The sequence below is a fragment of the Corticium candelabrum genome, chromosome 6 (assembly GCF_963422355.1).
Source record: "Corticium candelabrum chromosome 6, ooCorCand1.1, whole genome shotgun sequence".
Taxonomy (NCBI): Eukaryota; Metazoa; Porifera; class Homoscleromorpha; order Homosclerophorida; family Plakinidae; genus Corticium; species Corticium candelabrum.
The window spans coordinates 6,170,118-6,185,117 of NC_085090.1; the positions used below are offsets into that span (position 1 = coordinate 6,170,118).

Consider the following 15,000-nt stretch of genomic DNA (forward strand, 5'->3'; position numbering starts at 1 on the left):
GTAATAATGTTGTACATGATATTGTTGAATGTGAGTAAGGATTGGGTGAGGCATCAAAAGGGGCTGACCGACAACAGACAGACAGACAGACAGAAGACAGACACAAACAGACAGACAGAAGACAGACACAAACACACAGATAGAAGACAGACAGACAGACAGAAGACAGACGCAAACAGACAGACAGAAGACAGATACAAACAGACAGATAGAAGACAGACAGACAGACAGACAGACAGACACAAACAGATAGACAAACAGACAGATGGACGAAGAACACATTTACAGACAATTTGACAGTCTGATGGATGGATTCATGGACAAACAGATAGACAGACAGATGCATCGGTGGATAAATAGAAACATGTATGAATAATTGAAGAATGACAGACAAGTAGACAAATGCAGACAAAATTGAACAGATTCACAGACCCTCGACTCTCCTGAACAGATGGTTGGAATCCAGGCCCGCCCACACACACCCACACACACACACACACACACACACACACACACACACACACACACACACACACACATGCGAACAGAAGTACAGACACATGGATTGACGAATAGATCCATTGTGTGATAATCTAGTTGGCTGATACTGTTCTACCCAAAATGTCATATTTCTCTTACCGTGATGGTCCGCATGAGTCAACTGCTGCACTAATTTGTTGAATGTCGCTGCGGACACCTGTTGAAACGAACGCAACCATTTGTGATTATACATAATACATTCGTATCAATAGTTTACGGTGAGGGATGGTTGTCCACTTCCGTTTTCGCTTGTGGTGAATTGGATGTTGGCACTACAATCTGGACCTTCGTCCCAGAAGCTCCCGCCATCATCTGCCAAAATCAGTAGTTAACTCGTGTGTGAATACAATGGCTGGTGTGCGTGTGTGTGTGTGTGCACGCGCGCGCGTGTGTCGTGTGTGCATGTGTGTGCATGTGTGTGTGCACGCGCGCGCGTGTGTCGTGTGTGCATGTGTGTGCATGTGTGTGTGCATGTGCGTGCGTGTGTATGTGTGTGTATGTGTGTGTGTGTGTGTGTGTGTGTGTGTGTGTGTGTGTGTGTGTGTGTGTGTGTGTGTGTGTGTATGTGTGTATGTGTGTGTGTGTGTGTGTGTTCATGTATTTCCTGCCATGCTTACCAACATCAATGAACGAAGCTCGAGGCACTTCTCCTGTCTTCAGTTTCCTCATCAAAACTCTATTGACCTGTTTAGCATAGAAATCAGCACAAAATCATTCACTCAGTTGACACTGTCTGTACCGGTGGACTTCGTTTCAAAAGTTTTCCCAGTTTTGGTTTTCTCAAACTCCGAAAGTCGGCGTTGTCATCTTTTTCTTTCTTGCAGCTGATTTGGCTGAGTCTTAGTCTCTGACGGTGGATGGATTTAATTTTGGTGTTGCTCTCGGTGACGAGAATTACCGTCGAGAAGTCATAGACTGATTGCTGGAATAGTGGGCGTGTCAAGTCTAGAACTCGACCTAGTGATGAAGCAAAAGGTGGTGAAGATGCTGTGAACACAACAGGCAGACAAGAACGGTAGGCATGCAGACACAAAGGCACGTAGATGGACAGACAGACAGGCAGGCAGACAGACAGACAGACAGACAGGCAGACAGTCAGGCAGGCAGACAGACAGACAGGTGGACAGAGAGACAGACAGACAGGCAGATGGACGGACAGAGAGACAGACAGACTGACTAACAGGCAGGCAGGCTTGTGGACAGACAGACAGATAGACAGACAGATACATGGACTGACAAACTGACAAAACAAAGACAGTGAGATGAAGACAAACAATTAGACAGACAGAAATGATACACACATACACACACACACACACACACACACACACACACACACACACACACGCACACACGACAAAGCAACAGAGCAACAAGGTCAAGCCGCATACATCAAATGCAACACACAACAACCGTTCTTACCATCAAACACCAATGACGTCAGATCAGGATTTCGCACTCCGTACCGCCAACAGAGCATCTCACGTACCAACCCAGCAGGCTGACTGAGGTCACAATCGATAGCCTCAGTCCTAACAGCAACCAAACAATGCATCAACAACATCTCAACTCGTTTACTGATGTCACCTACGTTTGCTCCACTTCATTGGCCACACAAGTTGTGATCTTTCGAGGCATCATTCTGAGCACCAAAGAGCCCTAGAGAACAAAAACGTTAGACCTTGAGAAGCACGTGTTTGTGTTCTGTTGTTCGAACTTTTTCGCCTGCAGAGCGGTCGTTGTCTGTGTAACTCCATAGAGTTTCATTGCCAGGCAGTTGTTTGCCGTTGTGATGATAGAGATTGTAGAGATAATGCGGGTAGTCGAGGGAGCTAGTTAATGGGACGAAAGGAGTGTAAGGGAATGGTTACTAATACATTGAGTTCAGTCCTTTGCTGTCCGTCTGTCTGTCTATCTGTTTGTCTACCTGTCTGTTTGTCTGTCTGTCTGTCTGTGTCTGTCTGTCTGTCTGTCTGTGTCTGTCTGTCTGTTCGTTTATTTGTCTATCTGTATGTATGTATGTATGTATGTTTGTTTGTCCATCTGCCTATCCATTTGTCTGTCAATTTCATTTATTGCCCACAAACTCTACTATGTTACATTTCTAACACTAAATGCAAACAAGCTACTGAGTTCTGTTTGTCTGTGTGTGTGTGTGTGTGTGTGTGCGTGTGTGTGTGTGTGTCTGTCTGACTGTCTGCCTATCTATCTATCTGTCTGTTTGCCTGTTTGTCTGCATGTCTGTCTGTCTGTCTGTCTGTCTATCTGTCTGTCTACATGTCTGTCAATTTCATTTATTGAAACATAAACTCTACGTTACATTTCTAACACTAAATACAAGAAATCTACTGAGTTCAGCTTTAGTTTAATGCAAACTACTTTGGTAGTCTCTATTGTGTATGTTCTCATCTTCTTCTCCAGGGAAGACACGTGTCAGCTTGTCAGCGTGTCGGCAAAACTCAATTTCACTCCTCTGGTATTTGAACATTTTGGAACATGGGGATCAGAAGCTACCAACTATCTAAACAAACTAGCCAGAAGATCAAGGGACATTGAAGGCTATACAAATGAAGCTGACTTTAGAGGTTTTTGGAGAAAAAATTCTCAATAATATCACAACGATGCAACGCTAGAGTCATCCTCCACAAGCTGACACATGTCTGTCTGTCTGCCTGTCTGTCTGTCTGTCTGTCAAAGAACATTTATTGAAAACATTAACGCTAATTCAGAAAAGGCTATGTAGATCATGAAGGGTTCAAGATAAACGACCATAGTGGTCTGTCTGTCTGTTCGTTTATCTGTCTATCTGTATGTATGTATGTATGTTTGTCTATCTGTCTATCCATTTGTCTGTCAATTTCATTTATCGCACACAAACTCTACATTACATTTCCAACACTAAATGCAAACAAGCTACTGAGTTCTTTTTGTTTGTCTGTCTGTCTGTCTGTCTGTCTGTCTGTCTGCATGTCTGTCTGTCTATCTATCTGTCTGTCTGTCTACATGTCTGTCTATCTGTCTGTCTACATGTCTGTCTGTCTACATGTCTGTCTGTCTGTCTGTCTGTCAAAGAACATTTATTGAAAACATCCACACTAATACAGAAAGGCTACATATATCACTAAGGGTTCGAGATAAATGACCATAGTGGTCGATTGTCTGTCTATCTGTCTGTCTATCTGTCTGCCTGTTTGTCTTTATTTTTGTTTCTCTGCTCCCAACATTTTTAAATTGTACTGTACATGTTGCTATCGTCATAAATCAGAAGTGTTTCCTAACTAATGAACCACATACCAAGTTGAGACTATACTCTCTACGACATCTTTGACGCTGGCTCTTTCAGACACTCCAAAGCGTATTGTGTGAAAGAGCGGTTTCTTGTTCTGTTCTGGCTTAATCGCTTCGTCAACTCTGAAGTTTCTCTTCCAATCTTCCAGTGGATAAACCAACAGCTCAAACGTGAAGTGCCGATATCGCTCACGAAACTCAATAACATTCTATAATGATATCATAGTCATATTGATAAATGAGTAGACTTTATGTCTGTCTGTCTGTCTGTCTGTGTCTGTGTGTCTGTCTGTGTCTGTCTGTCTGTCTGTCTGCCGGTGTGTCTATGTATTAGTTTGTCTTTTGGTGTGTCTGTCAGTTGTCTGTCTGATGGTGTGTCTGTCTGATTGCCTGTCTGTTGGTGTGTCTGTCTGATTGCCTGTCTGTTGGTGTGTCGGTCTGTTTGCCTGTCTGTCTGCCGGTGTGTCTGTCTGTTTGTTTGTCTGTTTGTCTGTCTGTTTGTCCGTTTGTCGGTCTGTCTGTCTGTTGATGTGACTGTCTGTTTGCTTGCTGTCTGCTGGTGTGTCTGTGTCTGTCTGTTTGTCCGTCTGTCTGTCTGTTTGCATCTGTGTGTTGGTGTGTCTATCTGTCTGTGTCTGTCTGTCGGTGTATCTATCTGTCTGTGTCTATCTGCCTGTTTGTCTGTCTTTCTGTCTGTCTTTGCATCTCTGTCTGTCTGCCTGTCTTGTTTACCAAATCCCGCAGCTCACCTGATCATCCAACTTGTAAGTGGAGAGAAACTTGTAGCTCTCCAACCACACACCACAGCTCTTTCTCATGTTCCGCGGCTTCAGGTAGAGACCAAAGTTATGCCACTTGTTGTTCTTAGCATCAGGCAGTCTCCTCATCACGGTACTAGAAACGAAGCATCAAACATTTTAAACAGACAGACACATGGTGCCACACCGTGGATGTCCATCTATGTTTATGAGCTCGTGTTGTGCAACAGTTTGGTGGTTGGTGGGTCTTTGCACTGTCTGTCTGTCTGTCTATTTGTCTGTCTTGTCTTTTTCTGTTTGTCCGTTTGTTTGTGTGTTTGCATCTGCCTGTCTGTCTGTTGGTGTGTCTGTTTGTCCCTACATTTGTCTGTTTGCATGTCTGTTTGTCTGTCTTTCCGTTAAATTTGTCTGTCATGTTTAATAATTTGTTGTGTTTCTTACCTTTGTAGATCTCCTACTGTCTGGTCAAGCGTCATTTTGATTCGTCTTGAGCTCTGAATGACTGGAATGTCAACATTGACAACGATCGGTGCAAGCTTACCACCAATGAGCTGCAAGCAACAAAGCATGTTATGATTAGAGAGTTAATTGGTTTTTGGCCGTTTGAAACACCTTGCACTCGAGCAGATCCTGTAGTGAGAAACCGTTTGGGTTAGAATGTGATTTTATGTATAGAGAAATGAGTGTGGTGTATTATTACCTTTGGGAGAAGTTCGTAGGTGACCATGCTGTCGAAGGCTTTCATCCTAGAGAGAAAAGAAGTTATGCACACACACACACACACACACACACACACACACACACACACACACACACACACACACACACACACATGCACGCATGCACGCGCGCGCATGCACACGCACACGCACACGCGCGTGCGCGCGCACACACACACACACACACACACACAGTCGTTTAGTAGGACAAACTGATGTCACAGATCAACAGCCATTGTGACACTTTACTTGTTACTTGTAGATGACACCTCAGGCGTTGTTAAGAGACCTGACTAGTGTCTGTTAACTAACATCACTTGCTACTGAGTACATGCTAACTTCCACCTACTTGTCAATGTCTTGTTAGGATAATTCCCATTGTGCCCAACCCAAAACACATGGGATTTTCTATATTGGAGGTAGGACATTAGGACTAGCAGATGAATGGACAGATGGGAGGACAAATTTAAGTCTAATGTCCAAGCTTGACCAAAGGTCACATGGAGATGATAAATTACGGAACCATCCTCCATGGGTGCTTCACACGACGTTTCTAACCTTTAAGTCTTAATTAATTGAGCTTCAGACACCATTTAACAAATTGGTCCTAACTAATGGCTTTGGCTAACCTACCTTAATGCTAACCCACTTGCAAGCTTACACAGGTTAGAACACGGTCGCTCCGCCTTCTAGGCATAGCCAAGAATGGCACGTATTCTAGAATGTGCTACAAACGCTTCAAAGCTACACGGGTGCATCTTCAGTGATAAAGGAGAGGGCGAATAAAAATGCATCGACAACCCATGGGGAGAGGTCTTTTTACTACTCTCCTAGTGTTGCTGTGCAGAATGTACAACAAGATGTTGCTTGTAAAGATCGTGTCTCTAGTGAGAGGACGAAAACCTCCAAACCTTCCAGACATTGACGGGACAACAATGACAAGATATACATAATTAGTATCTAGATTGGTTAGTGGGTCATTTCTGTGCTGTGTGAACGCTGCTCAGTGTTAACCTAGGTCAATTACCAAGTAACTACATGTTCCTATGGTAGTCTTTACTCAGCTAGCTTAAACCTAAGGTCAGTGAGAAAGCACCCCATGTCCCTACATGATGAAATTACTACAATATGTATATTAAATCTGCAGCAAACATGTAGGCACATAGACATTAGGTTTGAGGGTCCAGCCTGTTGATAAAACAGCTGGACCCTTGAGCCTGCATAGACATGAACTCTCTAACTGTTTGAGATGTTTTCCTACCTTGTCCTGAGACGTGGATGAAACAGTCCGAACTCGCCCTCTCTCACGTCTATCTGGTGTACATGCAAGTTGAGCACTTCCTCCACAACGGCCTCGACCCGAGTGAACTGGTCGTACTCAACAGTGATAAGCGACTCGGCTTGAGGCAGCGCTATCCGCACGTCATGAAACTGCTGCTTGCAGGACTTCAACTCCAACACTCTCTGAGAACACAAGGACCAATTGTAGCCCAAACAGACAGATTTATATATAAGGAAAATGACAGCATAAGTAGATAATGAATGGTTTTCCTGTTTAGTCTGACAGGAAGAGTGTTGTGCATGGAGTTTTGGGTATTTATGTGTGGCCATTGATAAGTATGTATATGACTTCACTGCATACATGTCCTGTACTTATTAGTGTCCAGGGATTGCGTGTGTGGATCTCCTTACCTCATCCCTCACGTTTTGCTCAAAGAGAGACTTGGATGTGTCCAACCACTGCCACGTGTCATTGTCCTGGAATGCAAACGCAATTAGCGTGGGATGAGTAACACAGACATATGACAGTCCAGACTGTCAGATTAGCCTCTACCTCATCAAAGTAGCACAACCTCAAACTAGACAGATCTACACCTGGCAGGATATGCTCTCCACATCTCTAGGGATAAAAGACGACGTTAAATGAAATTAATTAATTCATGAGACAACCACACTAAGTGCCCTATTATTAGGCTGTCAACAGGCATGCAACAACTTCCGGGTTACAAATAACTTTTGCCCATATAGAGACGTAAACGATACCTCAAACAGTTGAAATACAAACAATCAAATATGGAAAGTGTCCTCATGTATTACTAAAGGAATGCTTATACTTGTTACACATCAATTAATAAATTAAATTAATTGATTTCCTAAACATGTTTGCCGTCATTTCAACCGATTACCACCACACTTACGTCTAACAGAATCTTCGTGACGTTCTTTACTCTTGTATACGGAGAAAACGAGCCTCTTACTCTCCGTCCGCGTCCGTTTCTTCCCTGACTGACGTACGCCGGCAACGTCACTATCAGCGCCATTTCGTCTTGTATGACAAACTGTCGATCCTGCCAGAGCGTCGACGCGCCACTGCCACCCGTCAGCATGCGCGGCAGCGACATGAATTTGCTTCCGGGTGCGTCGTTGAGGAGGCGATTGAGCGACGACCTCGAACGCGCGCTGCGATACCGCAACGACGGCGGAGTCGGCGCCGTCGTCGGCTCGTCTTCCGGAACAGGCGGAGCCGTGAAGGTGTCGTCGACCGGCTCGTATGCGCCGTCGCTCTCCGTCCGACTGCCGTCGGGCTGCGACAGACGGCGCGCTACGGGCGGCGCCGACAGCGTTTTGCCGGCCGGAAGTTTCTCCGTCATTTTGGACACGCGCGCCTTGTGAACGACCGACCGCCTTCTCTGCGGTTGTGCGTCGTCGACTCTTTCCTGTCCGTCGTCGACGCCCGTCGTGACGCCGACGAATGAGCTCGACGAACTGAGAGTGTCCCAACTGTCGTCCCTTCGGATTTTCACGTATTCGTCGATGTCCGTCGAGCTGACGACCGACGAGACGCTCGGACTGCGAGACTTTCGCGCGGCGAGTCCGCCCGTCGTCTCGATGCTCTGCGAGCTGCCCGTCCCGCTGTCGCCGAGACTGCTCGCATTGCTGCCCGTTCTCGCCCAAACTTGCTCGATGTTGTTACCCTCACGTGCGTACGACCGAACGATGAAGGAATCGGGCAGTTTGACGTCGGAATCGCTTTGTGACGAGACGAATCCGCTTGTCGGTCGACTGTCGGAGTCGCTCTCGCACGCAGTAGTCGCACTCGTGCAGACGGTCGGTGACGGAGCAAAGTGGAGAGTGTGAGAAGGCTGTAGCAGAGGGAGATACACACAGGCACGTTACAACATGAACGGATCGAAAGTACACGAGACAAGCTAAGGAAGGAGATTGTAGAAGGCGGTGTTTCCTGACAATTAACGCACGAAAAACGTGCAGAAAGTGTCGCTATGTGTGAGGAGACTCTAGCCGTCGTGCCCACGCGTACAGACAAACGATACTACACGCTCCAAATGTGGCTCAAAAGCGAGGAAAGATGCTAACCGCTTGCGCTATTAGCAACCCGCTGTGCTACTGTATCTACAACTGTAGTAAAGGCACGAGTGCATGCCTCTTCTCACCTCCTCTCTGTCGTTCATTTGGCACTCCTCTGAGTCTTCCGTGGAAATGGCGCCTAACCCCACGGCTGACGCCTAAACGCAAGTCACGGAAATGACCACAACGTTGCGAGTCAACAGATTTAGCAAACGAGCTAGCCAAGTCCGACCTATTGTTGCCTTTGTCTCAGATTTCAATGGTCCACGCCTCTACGTTGCAATAAGGTTGCGGTCACGCCCCTCACGTGAGTCGTCGTGCATGGTGCCGATGACGACTTGCGTGACACTGGAATTCGAAGTTAGAAGTTTGGATACTAGGACTTGTGTGCAAAGGTCGTCGCTGGAACTCAAATGGGGAGGCCACCTGTAGGGGTCTAACCCTTTGCGAGACTTTGTGGTCATCTAGGAGGCCACACCTACTCATATTGGCTTCCACCTTGCCTAGTGTGCGCTGTCGCGTGGTAACCGGACAAACCACCACCAGACAAACCACCACCAGACAAACCACAGGACAAGTGACAGAGCATGAACACAATAGAATATTGATTTCATGGACACTGTAGTTGGTTGGCTAAAAGTGTTGACACGGTTTTTAATTGATTAATTGATTGCGTGACGTCATGATTTGAACCCATAGTAAACTCTCTACTATTGTAATTAATTAGGGAAATTTGGCCAGACCTGTACATGCACTTTTCGTTGTTTGTTTGCAAATACAAAACCTTCTAGTCCATCTCTCAAACACTGTGTAGGCTGTAGTTTAATGTCCGCTGCTCTAGTAATGCGCTCCTTTGCTTACCAGTTCGTGCGCAAGGCATATGCATAAATGTATTAGCTGCATGGCATTACAATAATAAGTGTATCTACTATACCGTATATGGACGTCTTGCGCGCGTTTTCAAATTCTATGCCTTGCAAACAAACGGTGATTTGGTATTCATAGCGTTGGCAACGTCTCGCCGATATAGTTTACGGTGGTTGAGGTAGTGACGTCATGTCTAATTAATTTAATTAATAAATTAGTTGATTATAATAAACAGATGGATTATACCGCACTGGACACGGTGTTTCGAGACAATATTCTCACGTTTGTACGGTGCGATTCGCCTCCAGTGTCTGTGAGGTTCATGATGAATGCTGACGGTATGCTGAGGGTTCCAGTACAGTATTGGACTGGTTTGAATGCATGCAAGTGTCCGATGATTGTCAGACACAATGCAACATGCACACATTATCTAAGAATAAGAGGTAAACCTGAGGCTGGATGTTTACTCTTAAGCCATCCACCGATGTCACTACAAATTTGAATCGTTGATTTTCGCAAAATTGGGTGCATTTACCCATTACAGAGGTCTTGACATTCGAGGCCGCTTTCGATCCATGAGTAAACGTGATGATTGTAAGCAACAGTGTGGTTGAGAAGCCGTGCGACCTGTTTATTTTCATATCGTTTGCTATGCATCGCCTCAAGTACCGCACAGTTTTGCAATATCAAAATGCCGCATTATTTTGCTCATTAGGACAGTTGTGATAGTAATTGTTGATAGAGTTGACTTTGAGCCAATTCAATGAATATAGATGAACAGAAGTGAATGCAGTTGATCTTACTGGTGCTATTTCAGGATAAGTAATAAAGGATGCGTACAGCACCTCAATGACTTGCTGTGTTGAGGTAACAAGTCAACGTGTAGTTTGAACTAGTTTCCACCTGTGAGAGGAAGCATGACTCGATCTGTATCTCTTAATTAATTTGCTCTATAGCTGTTAGTCTTTGTGGCAGCTTTTGTAGCTTTACCACGTGCACGTCGCTTTGTCTTGCTGTTTGTTAGATAGATGGAAAATTGAAAAGTGCCCGGAGGTGACGGATTGAGGAGTGGTGCATCGATCTTGTCCTAATTTCTCAAATGAACTTGGAAGACTGATTGATTGGCTAAGGATTGAAACTTGAGTGGATGCCCATGTGCAAAAAGTGGACCAGTTTGTTGATGTAGTAGAGTAAGGGACCATATATATCTAGACTGTGGCACTAGACATGGTGTTTCGAAACAGTATTCTCACGCTAATTTGTACGGTGCGATTTGCCTCCAGTGTCTGTAAGGTTCATGATGAATGCTGACGGTATCCTGAGGGTTCCAGTACAGTATTGGACCGGTTTGAATGCATGCAAGTGTCCGATGTGGTTGTCAGACACGATGCAACATGCACACATTACGAATAAGAGGCAAATATGAGGCTGAATGTTTACCCTTAATTAAGCCGTCCACCGATGTCACTACTAATTTGAATCGTTGATTTTTGCAAAATTGGGTGCATTCGATCCATGACTCTGAGAAAACGTGATGATTGTAATACAACAGTGTGGCTGAGAAGCCGTGCGACATGTTTATTTTCATATTGTTAGCTATGCATCGGCTCAAGTACCGCACAGTTTTGCAATATCAAAAATGCCGCATTATTCTGCTCATTAGCTAAGACAGTATGTTGTGATAATAATTGTTGATAGAGTTGACTTTGAGCCAATTCAATGAATATAGACGAACAGAAGTGAATGCAGTTGATCTTACTGGTGCTATTTCAGGATAAGTAACAAAGGATGCGTACAGCACCTCACTAACCTGCTGTGTTGAGGTAACAAGTCAACGTGTAGTTTGAACTAGTTTTCACCTGTGAGAGCAAGCATGACTCGATCTGTATCTCTTAATGTGCTCTATAGCTGTTAGTCTTTGTGGCAGCTTTTGTAGCTTTGCCACGTGCACGTCGTTTTGTTTTGCTGTTTGCTAGCTGGATAGATGGGAAATTGAAAAGTGCACGGAGGTGACGAACTGAGGAGTGGTGCATCGATCTTGTTCTAATTTCTCGAATGAGCTTGGAAGACTAATTGATTGGCTAAGGATTGAAACTTGGGTGGATGCCCATGTGCAAAAAATGCACCAGTTTGTTGACCTGCCACTTACAGTGTGAGAATGCATGCACCGGTGACCTCTATGACTTGGGTGCATCCAACGACTCTAGTGAACCGAATACAGTCTCGTTGTTTGTTCATGAAATGCACTGCTAGATTGTACTTGTAATTGTAAGCTAGCTACGCTGTAGACAGTACGTGTGTTGTTGCACTGCTGGGATGTCTTGGATCGTGATCATCGAAATTCTTGTGACCCTCTTTCAAGGCTTTACATCTACCCCTGGCGGGTGCAGTAATGCATGCAAACCTATAAGTCTGCTCAAATCTGTCTATCGACCAGCCTAGATCCAGCTAGTCGTCAAGCCGTCGAGCCGTCGAGCTGGCCGTCCAGCCGGTCGTCCAGCCGGTCGTCCAGTCGGCCGTCCAGCGCGGTATTACTGTAACCCTAGCGCATGCGCGCCTTGGGTTAACGTAAACTAGATTGTGAACTTTGAAAATCATCAATATCTCTGCTGTTTTTTTGGACTGTCGCCATGATCTCCGTATCGTTAGAAACCGCTAGGTCTGGCATTTCTAATTATCTAAGCCTTTCCTATAGACGAAACGGAAGGATAATACTTTTGCATATCAAAGACAAACGGGTGGAGCAATGGTTACTATGCAATTATCTTGTAAGACCAACGAATCAGCAACTGAAAACATTTAGGATAATTGGTGTAACATGGTCCAACTAGAGCAGCTCCTAGTGCTCTAGTGAGCACACTCACCTCTACTTCATTACTCACTAGGAGTTCACACTTAGAGGGAATAGACAGTAGTGCATGTAATAATACAGTGTGTATGAATCACGTAGGATGTGATCAAGCTATTGCAGTGCAATGCCATACGTTTGACATCAGTAATCACTAAAATCTATCTAGATATTTCGTATAGAGGTTTCTAGACGCTGTCAGCGTCCCTGCACTGTATAAGCCAAGCACGAGCGCGTGATTGGCATTTTCTCTTTTTATCTACCGAATGCAGCGTTTATGATTTACAAAAAGATGCTTTATTTTTATCGTCTCCTGGCGTTCGACCGTCGACAAGTTGTTCATACGCATGCTTGTTGCGGTACCGCGAATAATTCCTAGATCTAGATGCATGGTTTCTAGCGGTTTGAACACGTTGGTTTATTCTGAGACGCACTTTCTTTGCGTACAGTTTATTACTAAAGCGTTCAACGTTTTCCTACGTTAGAAGTATCGACACAAAACTGCAGCTCATTACCTAATTAAATTATTTAATTTAATTTAATACGTTAAGTAATTTTCCTTTAAACAATAACAAACAGTTACCCAAACTATTAATATAAAAAACAAAATTTATTAATATCAATCAATTTAAATTAAAAGTAATTTAAAAAGCAAAATTTATTAATATCAATTAATTTAAATTAATAGTAATTAAAAAACAAAATTTATTAATATCAATCAATTTAAATTAATAGTAATTTAAAAAACAAAATTTATTAATATCAATCAATTTAAATTATTTTTTTTCAAACTCAAACCCACATGGCGCGTAACCCGGTGGTTCTTATCCGGGATCTCGACAGAGTGCTCAGTCAAGGTACGTGCGTGCTACTGTAGCCGCAAATGGACAGAACGAGAAGGTCTCGAAAACGAATACGAGAAGCAAAGGAGAAATGTCGGGCAGGTAAACAAGGGCTGTACCCAACGAAAAAACGTCGTTTTATATGCCTACCGTGTGTTTACGACTCAGAATTGAATGAAGAAGGCGGATGGACGAAATGCGGTTATTTGCAGCGTTTTGACGCGTCGCCGTCGGTCGTGAGGGATTGTGTGAGGCGCGAGAGCGTGGCGCAGCTGTCCGAGAGGGAGTTTATCGAGAGATATGAACGACCGGCGTTTCCTGTTGTGATTACTGGCGTGACGAAGAGCTGGACTGGTGCTCGCAAGTGGACTCCACAGGTTGAGAGTTGATTGTGTGTGTGTGGTGTGTGTGTGTGTGTGTGTGTGTGTGTGTGTGTGTGTGTGTGTGTGTGTGTGTGTTGTGTGTGTGTGTGTGTGTGTGTGTGTGTGTGTGTGTGTGTGTGTGTGTGTGTGCGTGTGCGTGCGTGCGTGCGTGCGTGCGTGCGTGTGTGTGTGTGTGTGTGTGTGTGTGTGTGTGTGTGTGTGTGTGACGAGTGGGGTGAGATTTAGAATGAAAGAAAATGTATTTGTGTGGCTGTACTTTGGTAATCTGTTTGTTTGTGTGTCTGTCTTCTTTCTGTCTGCCTGCCTACCTGTCTGCCTGTCTTTTGTTTGTTTGTCCGTTTGCCTGGCTGCTGCCTGCAGTGGCGTATCTAGGGTAGGGGTTGTGGGGGTTGCAACCCCCCTTTTGTTGGCCTCAGAGTTAAAGCACAAGGCCTTGAAGCCGCAGTGTGCTCATTTCCAGTATTTAATTAAAAATAACTAAGCAGATTCTTGACGAAGTGAGACATCTGGCAGCGAAACTCCAGACTCGTGACCAGAATATCTTTGTTGCATAAGGAATGGTTCACTCAGTACGTAACTGAAAGAATGAAGGCAACAAGGCAGGATATACACAACCTCTTTGACATCTGGTATCAAGACATTCTGCGACTCGCAGACAGGATTGGATCCGTTGAGTCTGTTCCAAGAAAAACAAACTTACAGCGAAACCGGAGCAATACACCTACTAGTAGTACTACAAACGATCCGTTGCGATACTCCTCCTAGACTTCCTGCTTCTTCAGATGCGCAAACGATTTAATGGTGAGCAAGGTAATGTCTGGGCATTGTTGTGTCTAGTGCTTACCCTTCTGGTTTGTTCCGACGTTGACCCAATGGAAAGTCGATCTTCCATTCTCGAAGTCTCTAGGAAGTGAAGTGAGATGGTGGAAGTCAGTATGGCAAAGCGAATACCAGGAAATGCAAGGAGCAAGGAAAAGAGAGCAAGAGTGCAAGATGGCCATACCCAACAATTAATTAACCTTCTCGTGGCCTTGGGAGCCTGTGACTTTCGGTTATACCCGAATGTTCATCGTCTGCTATTGATAGCATGTACACTGCCTATCGCAAGTGCAGAAGCAGAAAGGTCATTTTTTTCTACTGAGGAGACTGAAGACATAAGCAAGATCTACCATGGCAGAGGACCATCTTGCACACCTATCAGTTATCGCCATGCATTACAAAGACCGGGTACCAGCAAACGGAGTTGGTACAAATCATCCACGTAGATTGTTCATATAGTCTTTGTTTGGAAGAGACATAGTTGCATCATACTTTACTTAACTTAATTAACATTTATTTAGCAGTAGTCTGTGCATGATGCAGTTAGATTCTGTTAGACAATTTTGATGA

At 44.5% G+C, this 15,000-nt stretch overlaps 2 protein-coding genes and 1 long non-coding RNA gene across 4 annotated transcripts in view; 2 read left to right on the plus strand and 1 right to left on the minus strand.

Annotated features, from left to right (window-relative positions):
- LOC134181000 (uncharacterized) overlaps nucleotides 1–5,266 on the plus strand; it is a 5,368-nt gene extending 102 nt beyond the window's left edge. The window contains exon 2 of the long non-coding RNA XR_009970055.1: nucleotides 5,036–5,266. This is a non-coding gene — a long non-coding RNA (uncharacterized LOC134181000). The remainder of the gene's footprint in view (nucleotides 1–5,035) is intronic.
- Nucleotides 1–8,908, minus strand: part of LOC134180999 (uncharacterized) — a 14,548-nt gene extending 5,640 nt beyond the window's left edge. For both annotated transcript variants that reach the window (XR_009970054.1, XM_062648184.1), the window contains exons 1-17: nucleotides 8,758–8,908; nucleotides 7,504–8,448; nucleotides 7,140–7,205; nucleotides 6,998–7,063; nucleotides 6,567–6,769; nucleotides 5,287–5,332; nucleotides 5,199–5,216; nucleotides 5,028–5,137; nucleotides 4,578–4,722; nucleotides 3,835–4,037; nucleotides 2,258–2,372; nucleotides 2,132–2,199; nucleotides 1,963–2,072; nucleotides 1,280–1,497; nucleotides 1,158–1,224; nucleotides 758–852; nucleotides 640–697 (exon numbers count right to left, since the gene is read on the minus strand). Coding sequence is in view for 1 of the 2 variants with exons in the window: in XM_062648184.1 (XP_062504168.1) it covers nucleotides 640–697; nucleotides 758–852; nucleotides 1,158–1,224; nucleotides 1,280–1,497; nucleotides 1,963–2,072; nucleotides 2,132–2,199; nucleotides 2,258–2,372; nucleotides 3,835–4,037; nucleotides 4,578–4,722; nucleotides 5,028–5,137; nucleotides 5,199–5,216; nucleotides 5,287–5,332; nucleotides 6,567–6,769; nucleotides 6,998–7,063; nucleotides 7,140–7,205; nucleotides 7,504–8,448; nucleotides 8,758–8,775 (2,551 nt within the window). In the remaining variant the exon portion in view is untranslated. The remainder of the gene's footprint in view (nucleotides 1–639; nucleotides 698–757; nucleotides 853–1,157; nucleotides 1,225–1,279; nucleotides 1,498–1,962; nucleotides 2,073–2,131; nucleotides 2,200–2,257; nucleotides 2,373–3,834; nucleotides 4,038–4,577; nucleotides 4,723–5,027; nucleotides 5,138–5,198; nucleotides 5,217–5,286; nucleotides 5,333–6,566; nucleotides 6,770–6,997; nucleotides 7,064–7,139; nucleotides 7,206–7,503; nucleotides 8,449–8,757) is intronic.
- A 4,330-nt stretch (nucleotides 8,909–13,238) lies between these two features.
- The window catches only part of LOC134181009 (bifunctional arginine demethylase and lysyl-hydroxylase JMJD6-like), a 9,898-nt gene continuing 8,136 nt past the window's right edge, over nucleotides 13,239–15,000 (plus strand). Inside the window, exons 1-2 of the mRNA XM_062648200.1 lie at nucleotides 13,239–13,330; nucleotides 13,397–13,605. Coding sequence (XP_062504184.1) covers nucleotides 13,270–13,330; nucleotides 13,397–13,605 — 270 coding nt within the window. The 5' untranslated portion in view covers nucleotides 13,239–13,269. The remainder of the gene's footprint in view (nucleotides 13,331–13,396; nucleotides 13,606–15,000) is intronic.